Here is a 14,440-nt window from a genome sequence, read left to right as displayed (position 1 = left end):
AAATATACTGTATAAAGTTTTGTCCCAATCTATGGGATTATGAATCTCTGCTACTATTCGGACCCCTTTGAACGTGTGAAGCTCGTGTATGAGCCACATCTACAGTAGGAAGAGCTCTTATGTTCCCCGGTATCGCCGCCTGCATAGGAACAATCTATTCTCCCAGCAGGTGATGAGGACGGACACTCACGTGATCCAGCACTTGGCTCTTGCTGGTGCTGTACTTCTGAGCGATCGCATCTGCCACTGAGCTGGTCCCCATGAAGAGCGTATTCCAGTTGTGAGAGCTGATGACAGGGAGGCGATATTGAGCAATTTGCTGATGGAGGGTCCTGCTACACATTACTATGTACTGGGTATAACTTTACTTGTTCTACTCGAGACCTTGGACATAACCCAGTGGTTCCCAATTTGTTTGAACTGTTTTGCCTTTAGGACTCCCTTCTATATTTGATGCACAAAGTAAGGCCGCGTCCAGACTGATCGCGCGCGAGCTGCGCGATCAAACAGATTATGGGTAATGCGATTGTGTATAGTGTGCGCGCGCACCCTGAGTGCAGCTTGAGGAGACAAATTATTTTGTATTTGCCGCACGATGGCCGGGTCACTTGAACCAGCTCTGTGATGTCACGCCCATGGCCCCGACACAAGGCCCCTCCCTGGTGACGCTCCCCGTGCGTGCACAACAACTACATTTGTCTCTCAGTGCCAGGAGATCGCGCCCAGCTACTATCACAATCGTTACGTCATCTGTCTGCTCGCGCGCTCGGCAGCAGATCAGTCTGGACGCGGCCTTTGAGGAACAGTTGGGTATTTTACCTCCATAATCCCCGATAAAACCGTAAGAGCTTCACTTTGTGGAGTATATTAATTGGGTTATTGATGCAAAGACACTCTCCTATCTTCCTCTCTCTCTCTGTGCCTCTCTGTCCCCTTACGTATCATTGGCGCCCCTAAGGGGGTGCCCGCTCCGCAGGTTGGGAAACCCAGACTTAACCTCATCCTCAATCCCCACCGTAACACTTCAGGCCATATTTATTAGGCCGTCTTCTATCACAAGACACTTTCAGTCAAGTCAAAGTGTCTTCCAGCGCCAGAAGATGTCTAATGGCAGAAGACTACTTAGTAAATATGGTCGTTAATCTTCCCAGACCCCGAACCATCACCTAGTTCTTCTCTACCCACTTTCCTCATCTCTAATGCCTCAACCCTTTCTTATATTCATCCCTCCGTAAGAACCCAGAACAAGCAGCCCTTAACCTATTCCTTGTTGGAAAGTCCACTAACCACGAACTTGTCCATTCTCTGCTGCAGAATCGCTGAATACTGCAGATAAGGGGCGACTCTCTTGCACCGCAGGGTAACCCGGTGGCACCCAAACTATTGCAGAACAACCCATATGGTATCTATACACTGAATGCACTCCATGCCCAACACGGCATGTCACCTTCTCCTGTATTCCCGGGTCTCCTGGTTTGGTCCTTGTACCTGGAGCTTTTAGCTTTGTCTTTTAATGCCTTCTGCTTCTTGAACGCAGAGGACTCCGCTCCCGGCTCCACCTCTTCCTCCTTCTTCACGGTGGAGGGTAGGACATGAAGCATCCTGCCCTGAGGGAGGAGAGAGGCCAGTGATCGATCACACACACACTCACTCACTCACACACACTATACACTACAGCCTTGCCTTTCTGGAACTTATATTTGAAAGAACTCTATTTGCAATAGCTTAGCAAGCACAGGGTTAAAACCGGAGGTCAGCAGCTGCAAGAGCATTAAAAGACAGTTCTAAGGAAGGCATACGGATGCCAGAAACCATGGAGACGCGTTAGAGCCCTTGTGGGACTTGTGTGTCTAAATCTGTGCATTTTAATGTATGGGGGATGTTTGGGGGTTGGGGGGGGGTTATCCCTGGTGCCTGCAACATCATTAAACATCTGAATCCCCAGCACACACTGTTGAGCCTACAACCCCACATGCAGTGTTTGCTCCCATTCCCTGCATGTTCAAGATGACACATTCACCCCCAAGCACTCGTTACCTGGAAGATCTGTCCGTCCACCTCTGCGTACGCCTTCACCGCGTGCTCCGTGATGAGGAAGGTGACGAACGCAAAGCCCTTTGGCTTCTTGGTGAGGCTGTCAATGGGGAAATGGATCTCGGAGATGGGACCTGAAGGGAAAAGGGGGGAAGAGACGAGACTTGAAATATCCGGAAACGTCTGAACGTTAAGGGACTAGAAGGGCAAAAATCAGGGAGGGGAGACTGATGTTCCTGTTGTCCACACCGTGCCTCTCCAATGCATGAGGAAACTGGGGACTTGGTACCCCGAAACGTTGTGCCCCCTTTGTCTCCTGTATACTCCCAAATGTATCCTATATAGACGTCAGCTTAACGGTCACAGTGAAACCAGTGATTGCACTTGGACACGGTGAGTGTGTGTATACACACACACACACGTATGTATATAGGCAGTGTTCGACAAACCTATACCTTTGCACGCCCCGGGCGAGTGGATTTAACATCGTGGCGAGCTCCTATTGGCCCAAAGCAGCACACGTGTGGTACTAGGTGGCGAGTAGATTTTTTTGTTCAGCGAGTAGTTTTTTTGGTGATTTGTTGACCACTGTATATAGGCATAAATACACACATTTATACAGGCACATATGGTTAGCAGGCTTGGCATTATTTTATCAAAGGATGTAACCAAACGTCTCCTTTGTCTTACAGATTTAGTTTGCACTATGTATATTTATTTCCCCATTTATTGCTATCCCAATGGGAGAAGCGCAGGGATTCACTTTCTGTTTTTCACATTTGTATGGCCAATCCCTTCGCCAGCAGCATGCTCCTTACATGGAGAAGCGCGGTGAATATATATTTGTTTTACATTTTCTGTTGGGCCAAATTAAATCCTTAGCAGCACGCTCCTAGAGGGCACCATTATTAGGGCGCGAATAATGTATTTAGCCAAATCACCTGCAACTGCTTATAGAGCAGCTTGTGGGAGGCCAGTCCCTCCTTTTTCAAGGTATATAATCTCCCAGTAAGGTGCCTGTAAATTCACTTTTCACTATACTTGCATACAGGTAAGTAGCTTCACTGGTATATACCAGTTTTTAACAGCACTAAGTTACATAAGCTTATGTTTAGAATATTAACCCCTTCAGGGTATATTTCACAGAACATTTGTATCTATTTAGCATAGGGACCTGCAACTGAGACTTACCTTGACGTTGGTTAGCAGGCCTGTCATTATTTTTTCAAAGGATGTAACCAAAAGTCTCCTTTGTCTTACAGACTTAGGTTTCAGTATGTATATTTATTTCCCCATTTATTGCTATCCCAATGGGAGAAGCGCAGGGATTCACGTTCTGTTTTTTCACATATGTGTATATATATGAAAACTCTCCAAATAAAAAGCACTGCATAGTAAATATGGCCCCAGGTCTGTAGACAAGTCAGTTCACCGCAGAGCACCCATATAGCACCCATACGAAACAAAAAAGCGCAAGCTTACAGTTTCAGCCATTTTTCAGTATACAAGCGTGTGGGTTTGTATATATTTGCTCACATACATCCTCTGCGACTTGAAGGGACAGCTGTTCCCCCGAAACGCGTTGTGACAGGAGTGGGGTGAAATAGCCTCACACGCCTCTTATTTCACTTGCGTGAATAAATCTACCCGTTTTGCAGACAGCGTGTGCGTCGACATCTGTCTTTATCTGAGTGCTTGTTCCTAAACCATGTTTTTGTGTTGCTTATAGTGTGATATCCAGGAACGGCAGCACCACTATATTCGGAGGCAACTTTTGATACTATGTGGTGAGTGCAGAATAGCCCCTATTATTATTATTACATATGTATGTATATCCATGAGTGTGTATACAGATGTATAAAGACACACACACACACACACACTTTACACTCACCATATTTGGAGAAGAGTTTTTCCAGGTCGTCCTCGCTGCAGCTATATGGCAGGTTCCTGACAAAGAGTCTCCCGGACTCGGACACGTCCTCCTGCAGCTCTCCCTCCCTCTCCCGCTGCTCCCAGGGTCTATCTTGGGCCTTTGCAGGGATCCGGGGCTCCTGGGGTCGCTCGTCCCGGAACACCTCAATGTACCGCCCGCCTGAATGGGGTCCAAGGGTTAGAACAAGCCCAGGCTGCCGACTTCCATGTGCTCGCCAACACAGCCTGCAACCAGCCACACAGCACCTGCCACTCTCCCTACCCATCCCACCCCGGCTGTGCGATGCCACCGGGGTCCAGCGATCACTTCCTCTCTGTCCTCTGGTTTACAGCCAGCCCAAACAGCTCACACTGTCATCTCATGGCTCTATCTGCCATGGTCTGCCAAGCCAACCTCCTCACCCATGTAATCCTTGTTCCTTGTCAGAGCTTTCTGCACCGCCTCTTCACTGCTCAAATCCACAAAGATATAACCTGGGAGAGATAGAGACACAGAGGGCGAGATGGAGAGATAAAAGGATTAGCGGAGTAGTGGTAAAGAGAGATGGTTTTTAATACACACACAAGCTTATCATTTCAGACATTTAAACTCTCAGTGAATTTGGACAAATCCCTTTATTTCTCTAGGGCGCCTGCAACTGATTAATAACACTGGATTTCTACCCTCTTGGCGCAGCAGTGTGCAAAGTGGGGGGCGCAGGTTGCAGAGGTCCAGCGCTCTTCCCAGAGGCATTTAAATTAAATGACCGGGGGGGATCGCATGTTGGCTCTGCAACTTACTTACCGGGGTTCAGACGCGCTGCTGTGACGCGTCGCCATGGTGTCAAATGACACCGTGGTGTCATGCTGGGTGACGCCACATGACTGTCTCCATGGCTATGAGGTCTCATGACCCGCGGCGTCATTTGAAGCCGCCAAACCAGGTAGGGGGGGGTGCGAGAGCGAGGGGGAGCGCAGCTCTAAATGTTTGCGCTCCCCTGCTCTAGGGGTTGCTGCTCAGACCAGTGAAACAGAAATGTACACCGCCACAGAGCTGGCTCTGATTAGTGTAACTGTAATGCGAAGGATTACAAGCCTGGGGGATGGGGGAGGGTGGGGAATGGGGGGAGGGGGTACTGGTTCAGTTATAGGGTTTGGCAAAGTTATGGGACTTAACACCACAGAAACTACAGTACTTGATGTCTGGTTACATGGTTGATGAGGGAAAAAAAACCACATGTCTATCGAGTTCAACCTATGCTAACTTTAGACAGATACTTTATCCTATATATTTTTACTTATAGTATATTGATCCCGAGGAAGGCAAACAAAAAACCCCAGTGACACATTATCCAATGATGTCTCATAAGGGGCAAAATAAATTCCTTCCTGGCTCCAAATAACGGCAAATCGTGTTTCTCCCTGAATACCTTGACTTTATAAAAAGATGTCTATTGTATCTGCCATCACAGTCTCCATGGGTAATGAATTTCACATTGTAACTGCCCTTGCTGCAAAGAACCCTTTCCTTTGTTGCTGGTGAAATCTCCTTTCCTCCAACCTTAAGGGATGACCCTGAGTCATTTGTACTGTCGTTGGGATGAATAGTTAGTTTGAAAGCTCCTTGTACTGTCCCCGAATATATTTGTACATAGTTATCATATCCCCTCTTAGACGCCTCTTCTAATGTAAATAAAACTAATTTAGCCTCTCCTCATTTGACAGATTTTCCATCCCCTTTATTCACTTTTCTAGTTCCATAATGTCTTTTCGATGGAGTGGTGCCCAAAACTATACTTCATATTCAAGGTGTGGTCTGGCTATTTCTTTATGCAGTAGCATAATTATACTGCCTTCCCTTCCATTTATACCCAATTTAATGCAAGATAAGATCTTATTTGGTTGCCGTTTCCTTAACTATGAGATGTTTTCATGGATGTGCGAAGTGTTGGAGTGTGAGTCTCAGTGTCACTCTCAAAGCAGGTCTAGTTGGGCACTTACCAGTCTTGTTCCCGTGAGTGTTCCTCACTATTCGGATGGCGACTGGTTTTATTGGCACGAGGAACTCACGGACGTTTTGCTAGGAAGGGGACACATCATAGGTTTGGGTCACTTTGTGACTGTGTGAAAAGTACAGGCTTAATGGTCCTTTGTGTCACTCACACACTCTGCCGAGTTTCAAGGGACAGAGTCTTAGGGGCTTATTCTAGATCAGCCATAGCGCCAATCTGGCTATTTTCGGAAACTTCCGCTGAAAAGGGTCCAATCGGCCACTTTGGCTGAAATAGAATAAGCCCCTTAGACCTTTTCCTGTGTCAATGTACAGTGAGGAACAGATGGGAGAGGCTGTACATTCATTTAGTCACTATGTTACTCTATAAAAGGGACAGACTAGATGGCTCTCTCGTGTGTGTCACTGCATCACCCTGCAGTAGGACAAATATACGGGCAATAAATCTGTTCTGCCTGTTTCATCTTGCAAGGGGAGGGACAGATTAAAAGGGCCATAGCTTCCTTCTGTCCCCCCGTGGTGGGCTGGCTTGAATGCCTTCTGTGCCCCTATGTCAGTCTGTGGCAAAGGGGACTCACTTCTGTAACGTTGAAGGGTGCTCCTCGGAGTTTGACAGTGTAGGGAGTGGTGGGTGAATTCGGAACAGCAGGTTTCTGGGGGGAAAAACAAAACAAGAATATGGTCTCTGTATATATGGGATTGTAAATGAACTGACCATGCACGCAACGCTCGAATACAATACAAAAAACACAACCGCCAGGCAGAAAATAAACATAAGAATCGGAAAAACAAATAACATTCCTTACACAGCGCTGTACATAGTATTTTGCAAGCAAATGAGTCCCTCCCCCGAAGAGCTTACAGTATCATTGTGGTGCTCAGGGGACAGGGACATGCATTAAGATAAAGGAATTTCTGCCCTGGAGAGAGGGCTCGAGAAGTAAACTCGTGCAGCCAGCTCCTTGGCAAGAACTTATTGCAGCCATGCTGTTAAAACACTATTACGTTTGGATTCTGACTCACCTCTTTCTTTGCTACTTTGCTCTTCTCAGATGAGCCCTGACTTTTGTCCTTTCCTGCGGGTTTTGACTGTGTAGCCACCTTTTCTCCCTCTGGCGTCTCCGTCTCCTCTTCCTCCTCTTCTCCAGATGTGGGAGAGGGATCCTTCACCACTTTGGATTTAAGGTATTCCATGTCGGAAATCTCCAACCGCAGGGCGAGCTTTCCGGCAGCGTCCTCTCCTTGCACCCAACGAGAGACAACATGCATTACGATGAACAAACATACAGTATTACAATTCACATATAGTGTCGACTCTGTACTTAACATTATGGGGGAAAACGAGGGGATAAAATGCACCCATCCACATATCCACCTACCTTTCCTTCCATATGTCCATCCATATATCCACCTACCTATCCTTCCATATGGCCATCCATATATCTACCTACCTATCCTTCCATATGGCCATCCATATATCTACCTACCTATCCTTCCATATATCTACCTACCTATCCTTCCATATGGCCATCCATATATACACCTACCTATCCTTCCATATATCCACCTACCTATCCTTCCATATATCCACCTACCTATCCTTCCATATATCCACCTACCTATCCTTCCATATATCTATCTACCTATCCTTCCATATGTCCATACATATATCTATCTACCCATCCGCTATTCATCCACCCAAGTGAGGAGATAGTGGACTGTACTTCTGAAAGGCTTTCCTGAAGGACTGTTTTAGGTTAGCTTTTGAAGGGAGGGAGAGTTGATAGCTGCCAAATAGAGATTGGTAGGGAGCTCCAGAACTGGGTTAAAGCAAGGGGAGAATCTCTTCAGATGGCAGGTGGGATAAGCCACATTTCTCCATTTGACAAAACAGGTAACTCATGTCAAACACATACCACAGAGAACTAGTATGCCAGTTGCTAATATAACTGTTTAATTTGAGCCACTACCACATAGCATACGTTATAAAATGCACAAACATCGATATATGAAGATATACTGATATATATTAGAAAAGAAAAAAGAGAAAGAGCGCATGCCCCATAGCATAATACAGTACATTTATTGGGAAAGGGGAGGGGGAGGGGGGGTAGAAAATCCACTCACAAGGATAGGTTAAAATTAAGCAGTGTGTGAAATATATCACCGCCAACTCTGGTCACTCAGCCTCCAGACCCTGCAGTCCAACTCTCACTTGAAGCTGCTGGTAGATGTTCTCTGGTGCATGAGTAGAAAGGCTCCTTAAAATCAATGATGCACTCTTTGAGTTTTAGGAAAATCTCCAATCTCTGCTGGCCGCAATGTATATCAGCGCTCGATACGGCCTGTCATGCGCTTGCGTGATGACGCAGTTCCGTTCCCCAACGCGTTTCGTCACATGCTGTGACTTTCTCAAAGCAACCCATGACAGGCCGTATAGAGCGCTGATACACATTGCGGCCAGCAGAGATTGGAGATTTTCCTAAAACTCAAAGACTGCATCATTGATTTTAAGGAGCCTTTCTACTCACGCACCAGAGAACATCTACCAGCAGCTTCAAGTGAGATTTGGACTGCAGAGTCTGGAGGCTGAGTGACCAGAGTTGGCAGTGATATATTTCACACACTGCTTGATTTTAACCTACCCTTGTGAGTGGATTTTCTACCCCCCACGCCCCTTTCTCAATAAATGTACTGTATTAAGCTATGGGGCGTGCGCTCTCTCTCTTTTTTCTTTTCTAATAGGTATCATCTGGATGTGGTTCATCCTATTTGAGAGCTGCCAGAGATCCCCTCATACCAGGACTATTTTTTCCTATTTAAGGATTTTCACTCAAGGACTGGTTTTTATATCAATTTTTCTTTTTGCTTGTATTTTATGTTATCACATGTTTTTGGAGTGTTGTCTTAAATTGTTTTTCACGAAATAGGAGCACATAATATATGTTATATATATTTATTTTAAATTGTAGTATACACATTTATAATTTTTAGTGATTTTGCCTATTTAGAAATATTCATTTAAATTATCATTAATAATATCTTTACACTATTTCAACACTTCTTATTTGGCGCTACTTCACTCCCTTTTCTTTTTCATTCATATACTGATATATATATATATATATATAGAATACCTGTGGCATTGGGGCTGTCGTCTTCACCCCCCTCCTCCTCACTCACACCACTCTCGGAGTCGGAGTCAAAGTTCAGGTAATCGTCCCTCGAGCGGCTCTTTTCTTTCCTGATCCCGACTTCCTGGGTGTCATTGCTCCAGGTGGCTGTTGTAGTTCTGTTCTGGTGCACGGAGAGGAACTCCTTGAAGTCATTGTCCCCTTCCAGCTGCAAGAACCAAAAAAGGGGACATCACCGATGAGCATTACCGAGAGAATCAAAGAAAAGCTACAGTGCGCATTTGCTTATCAATACAAATATACTGCAGCTGCTTTGTTCTATGGATCATCCCACTATCAAACACAAATTTACTGCTGTGACCAGAGAACCTAACCGAGTCCCTGTAATGTTTCCAATGTCATTCGCATTCTATAGCTTTATGCCTTCCATTCCGGACACTTTGTAACAGACTCGGATATAAATCAGGGTGAAAGTAGCAATCCCTTTGCTTCCCATGTACACTATGTAACCATGACATAGGGTTGTGGCACTTACTTCTTCCAAGGCTGTGGCTTTCTGTTTTTTAGGCTGGGGAGAGACAAAGGATAAGGAAACACGGATTAGCCAAGCAGTTAGAAGGCATAGCATGGAGCCGGTCATTTATTTGGATAAACGTATTTAATAATTGAATTCATTAATTATAGGGAAATGTTCTTATAATAGAGAGTCATTCCAAAATAAGGGGGAACCAATGGGCAGGTGTTCATTTTATTGGGATAGTCTTTTAAATGAGTAGTTGCTATACAGAAGTATTTTCTTAAAGTGGAAATCCATCTTTAGACCAAAGTGTACTAATGGCAGTGACATGTTTAAGGGGTCAGTCCCTCCTAGGAGCAAAGTGTACTAGTGGCAGTGACAGGGTTAAGGGGTCAGTCCCTCCTAAGAACAAAGTGTACTAATGGCAATGACATGTTAAAGGGCTCCATCCCTTCTAGGAACAAAGTGTACTAATGGCAGTGACATGTTTAAGGGGTCAGTCCCACCTAGGAGCAAAGTGTACTAGTGGCAGTGACATGTTTAAGGGGTCAGTCCCACCTAGGAGCAATGTGCACTAATGGCAGTGACATGGTTAAGGTGTCTGTCCGTCCCTTCTATGACCAAAGTGTACTAATGGCAGTGATATGTTTAAGGGGTCAGCCCCACCTAGGAACAAAGTGTGCTCATGGCAGGGTCATGTTTAAGGGGCCACATCTGGGAGATTGGTGCCTTTTAAACCAAATCTGACATCTATAAGTGTTTTTAAAGTTAGTTTGTAAAGATGGTGAGACTTGGGAGCAGTGTGATTCCCTTTGGCTGCTCCCTTTTGTCTGATGTCATGGTTTGTTCAATAGAGTTTGCACAGGCAAAGCCCCCCTCCCCCTTATCTTTGATTCTCTGATAAGGATAGGGTAGGCTAAGGTAAAAGAAAACACTTGATTGGCAAAAACTCCCCCATTTTGAGGCCCTTAAAAAATGCCATTTTAAATAAATTCCCAGACAAAAATGATGGCAATTTTTTGCTTTTAGCCAGGTTAGATTAGTTTAGGGAAGCCAATTGAGTTGTTAAACTGTTTAGAAAATGTTGTTTTCAAGACGGCGATTTAGGATTGCACTGTTAAGAGTGGTGTTGATATTGGGAAATCTTCCTAAAAAAGTGTAGGTTATTATAGGGTTCACTGATGTGTGGAGTTAACTCACTGTCTTGGGGTCAGCAGGTGTCTGCTTTGTCCCCTGCTTCTTCCCAGAATCCTGAGCCTTGGCCTCTCTCTGCGAGTGTTTACTCCAAGCTTTGGACTTCCCAGGATCACCAAATGATTTACATAACTCCACCTTCGGAAGACAAGACAGGGTGAGTTCAGGGTACAGTTGGCATCCACGTTACAGCACAAGATCACAACAGCCCCACTCACCGAGACCCGGGACGTGTCGATGAAGCTCTTGTTGAAGTGGCTGAGAGCTTCTCTGGCTTCATCTTCCGACCCAAAGCCGATGAAACCAAACTTCCGAAACTTGCCTTCCTTGGTGTATTTGAGACTGCAGTCCGTCAACGTGCCGAAGGCAGCAAAGAGGTCCCGGAAGCGGTCTTCCTTTATCTGGAGCACACAGGTAAATAAGGTAATTTACACAGGTAAATAAAGGACTTGTTCAGCCTTACCGAACCAGCACACAGGTAAATAAGGGACTTGTTCAATCTTACTTAACCAGCAGCCGGATGAAGGACTTGATGAGCCTGAAGCAGCACCAGAATAAAAGACTTGTTCATCTTAGGCCACGTTCCATAGTCAGCACGACTTCGCGCGCCGCAAACAAAAGGCAGGGAGTCAATCAATGGGGATGGCCATAGAGCGCAGTCATGCACGAGAACGATGGTGCAGCCGATTTTTCGCAAGACATTTTTGGGGTTTTGTTGAGCGCGACGGACGTGTCAAGTGCGTGGTTCAGCCAATGAGAGTGAACAGCTCACGTGATGTCACGGGCACGCCTCTGACATGCCTCCCAATCGCATCTCCTCCACAGGCAACGGATCGCCTCTGCAGCAGGCGCTTGACTCCATGCGCTAAAACTATATTCGAGGGCTTACCGTAATATTCCAGTCTATAATTTACCATACCCAAAATGATAGAATGGGTAAACAAAGGCAGTGCTGCCTGCAAATGATGGAGGAGGCTATTGGTAGCAAAAAAATCCTTTTAATGAATGAAGGGATCAAACATCACCCCTGGATCACCCAGAAAACGCTCACCTACGCGTTTCGGGCCGTACGCCCTTTATCATTGGATAATGCATTCCGGCGTTGAAAAACGGCCCTTAGGGTTGCATTGTAAAGCGAAACGTTGGATAACGAGGACTACCTGTACCGGCTAAATGAGAGAGGGGGGATGTATTCGAGCCGGCTGCTGGGTAAAGAGACACTTCCAACACAGAAACATATACACCCTCATTGCAGAAGGAGTGTACCTGTTCCGGTTGAGGAGAGGCAATTCAGCGGGCACCACGAGGCAGGGAAAAAAAGTTGCGGAAGCTGGACTGTGCTGTATAACATTTCCTTTATTAAAGCATAGTTAAAAAGAGGGTGAAACGCGTTACAGGTGCAGGGGTATGCTTTTCCCCCCCTCTTTTTAACTATGCTTTAATAAAGGAAATGTTATACAGCACAGTCCAGCTTCCGCAACTTTTTTTCCCTGCCTCGTGGTGCCCGCTGAATTGCCTCTCCTCAACCGGAACAGGTACACTCCTTTTGCTTACTACATCAGCCATGGAGCACACAGAACCGGCGTCTATACCACATGTGAGTACAAGTGCTGCTTAAAGAGAGCTACCCCAGGCATATAGGTTTATCTAGTTCAGGGAGACTGCAGAGGTCAAGGGGGGGGGGGGTTCAAAGACTCCCCACTTACAACTCCGCACATCTCTGCCATACCTTGTGCCATCTAGGGGGTTTATGCATATAGTCTCAAGCATGCATCATCACACCAAGTGATCCGGTTTAAATGTAGTCAGAAATATTCATTCTCCAATTATTGTGGGTTTATACAAAGCTCTGTAGCACTGGTTGATTGGGGCCATCCACCCCATATACTTTTTTACACCCTCATTGCAGATAACCCCAAATGTGGACCACCTCGCCTGCTCATTGTACATGTAGCTGCTGTAAAGCATTAGACTTTATTTCATCCCTGATTTTTCTCCACTTCCACAATCTGCTTGAGTCTACCCAAGAGGATTGTATTTCCTTTACTATATTATATCACTCTACTAGCCTCAATTACATACACATTACATGCTGCGGATTTAAAGCGTTCGGGATTGACGTGTGTGTGTGTGTGTGTGTGTGTGTGTGTGTGTGTGTGTGTGTGTGTGTGTGTGTGTGTGTGTGTGTGTGTGTGTGTGTGTGTGTGTGTGTGTGTGTGTGTTTTGTTGAGAAACCCAGGAAAGCTTATTTTCTTAGGGATGTACAATAAACTCCATATTGTAAACCTATTAGGATTGGAGCTGAATACAGACTGGAGGAGAGAGACATTCCCTCCCTATAACATTGCGTTATTTAACCACACACTACACACACTAACTGCGTACCCCGCTCGGGAGATTCTTTACGATCAGTCGCGACATGTTGCTCAGTCGCTTCTATATTCCGTCTCCCAGTGGCAATTCACGCTTTCCTCACGGGCGCCGCCATCTTGTTTGCGTCACGTGACCAGAGGGGCGGGCTGGCGGTTTCTGAGTGCGCAGGCGCAGGCACTCATCCTCAGTGTGGGGGTAGCACAGGCTCGCACAGAGTGAGGGGCAGGCAGAGCTGCAGTGAGTGTGAGTGTGTCCTGAAGTGAGTGACTCGTTGAAAGGATGTTTCACTCAGGTGTCCCACTCAATATAAGGCTGTCTCTTCAGTGGCTTGCTCATTATAAGGCAGTAAGGATCCTCACTCACTGGAATGCGGTTACATTCATTTGGAGGCTGTCTGATTTATTTAGTCTTATTGGAAGACCGTCTCTCCTATAGAATAAGTCTCATTGTGAGCCTGTCTCCTATAGAAATATCTCATTCATTGTGAGACTGTCTCATATAGAATTAATCTCATTCATTGTGAGACGGTCTCCTATAGAATGTCTCATTCATGGTGAGTCTGTCTCCTATAGAATGTCTCATTCATTGTGAGGCGGTCCCCTATAAAATTAGTGTTGCTCATTTTTAGACTGTCTCCTTTAGCATTAGTCTCACTCATTGTGAGACTGTCTCCTACAGAATAACTCCCACTCATTGTGAGGCTGTCTCCTACAGAATAACTCCCACTCATTGTGAGGCTGTCTCCTACAGAATAACTCCCACTCATTGTGAGGCTGTCTCCTACAGAATAACTCCCACTCATTGTGAGGCGGTCTCCTACAGAATAAGTCCCACTCATTGTGAGGATGTCTCCTATAGAATAAGTCCCAGTCATTGTGAGACTGTCTCCTTTTTGAATGTCTCACTCCTTGTGAGGCTGTCTCTCCTTTAGAGTGAGTCTCATTCATTATCAAGCTCTCTCCTTTAGTGTCATTCATTGTGAGGATGTCTCCTATAAAATAAGTAGCTCATGTTAGACTCCTATAGAATAAGTCTCACTCGTGAAGCTGTCTCCTATAGAATACGTCTCGCTCATTTTGAGTGTCATTCAGTGTGAGGCTGTCTCCTTAGAGTGAGTCTCACTCATTGGAAGGCTGTCTCTGATATAGAAAATGAATGAGTTTTATATATATATATATATATATATATATATATATATATATATATATATATAAAACTCATTCATTTTATGTATATATATATATATATGTATATATATATGTA

The 14,440-nt window shown here is 45.4% G+C and overlaps 1 protein-coding gene across 1 annotated transcript; it reads right to left on the bottom strand.

Moving 5' to 3' along the window:
• Window positions 1-190: 190 nt before the first annotated feature.
• Window positions 191-13,336, bottom strand: LOC142483625 (putative RNA-binding protein 19; the record flags this gene model as incomplete). Its single annotated transcript, XM_075583641.1, has 13 exons — window positions 13,190-13,336; window positions 11,023-11,205; window positions 10,811-10,942; window positions 9,629-9,661; window positions 9,097-9,301; window positions 6,983-7,200; window positions 6,538-6,612; window positions 5,950-6,028; window positions 4,372-4,443; window positions 3,929-4,129; window positions 2,038-2,168; window positions 1,489-1,607; window positions 191-287 (listed from the first exon to the last, which is right to left on the bottom strand). Coding segments are annotated over exons 1-13 (1,581 nt in total), but the record flags the coding sequence as incomplete, so codon positions are not given.
• Window positions 13,337-14,440: the final 1,104 nt, after the last annotated feature.

The sequence above is a fragment of the Ascaphus truei genome, unplaced genomic scaffold (genome assembly GCF_040206685.1).
Source record: "Ascaphus truei isolate aAscTru1 unplaced genomic scaffold, aAscTru1.hap1 HAP1_SCAFFOLD_3459, whole genome shotgun sequence".
Classification (NCBI taxonomy): Eukaryota; Metazoa; Chordata; class Amphibia; order Anura; family Ascaphidae; genus Ascaphus; species Ascaphus truei.
Note: the sequence above shows the minus strand (reverse complement) of the source record. Positions and strands in the feature narration are given on the sequence as shown.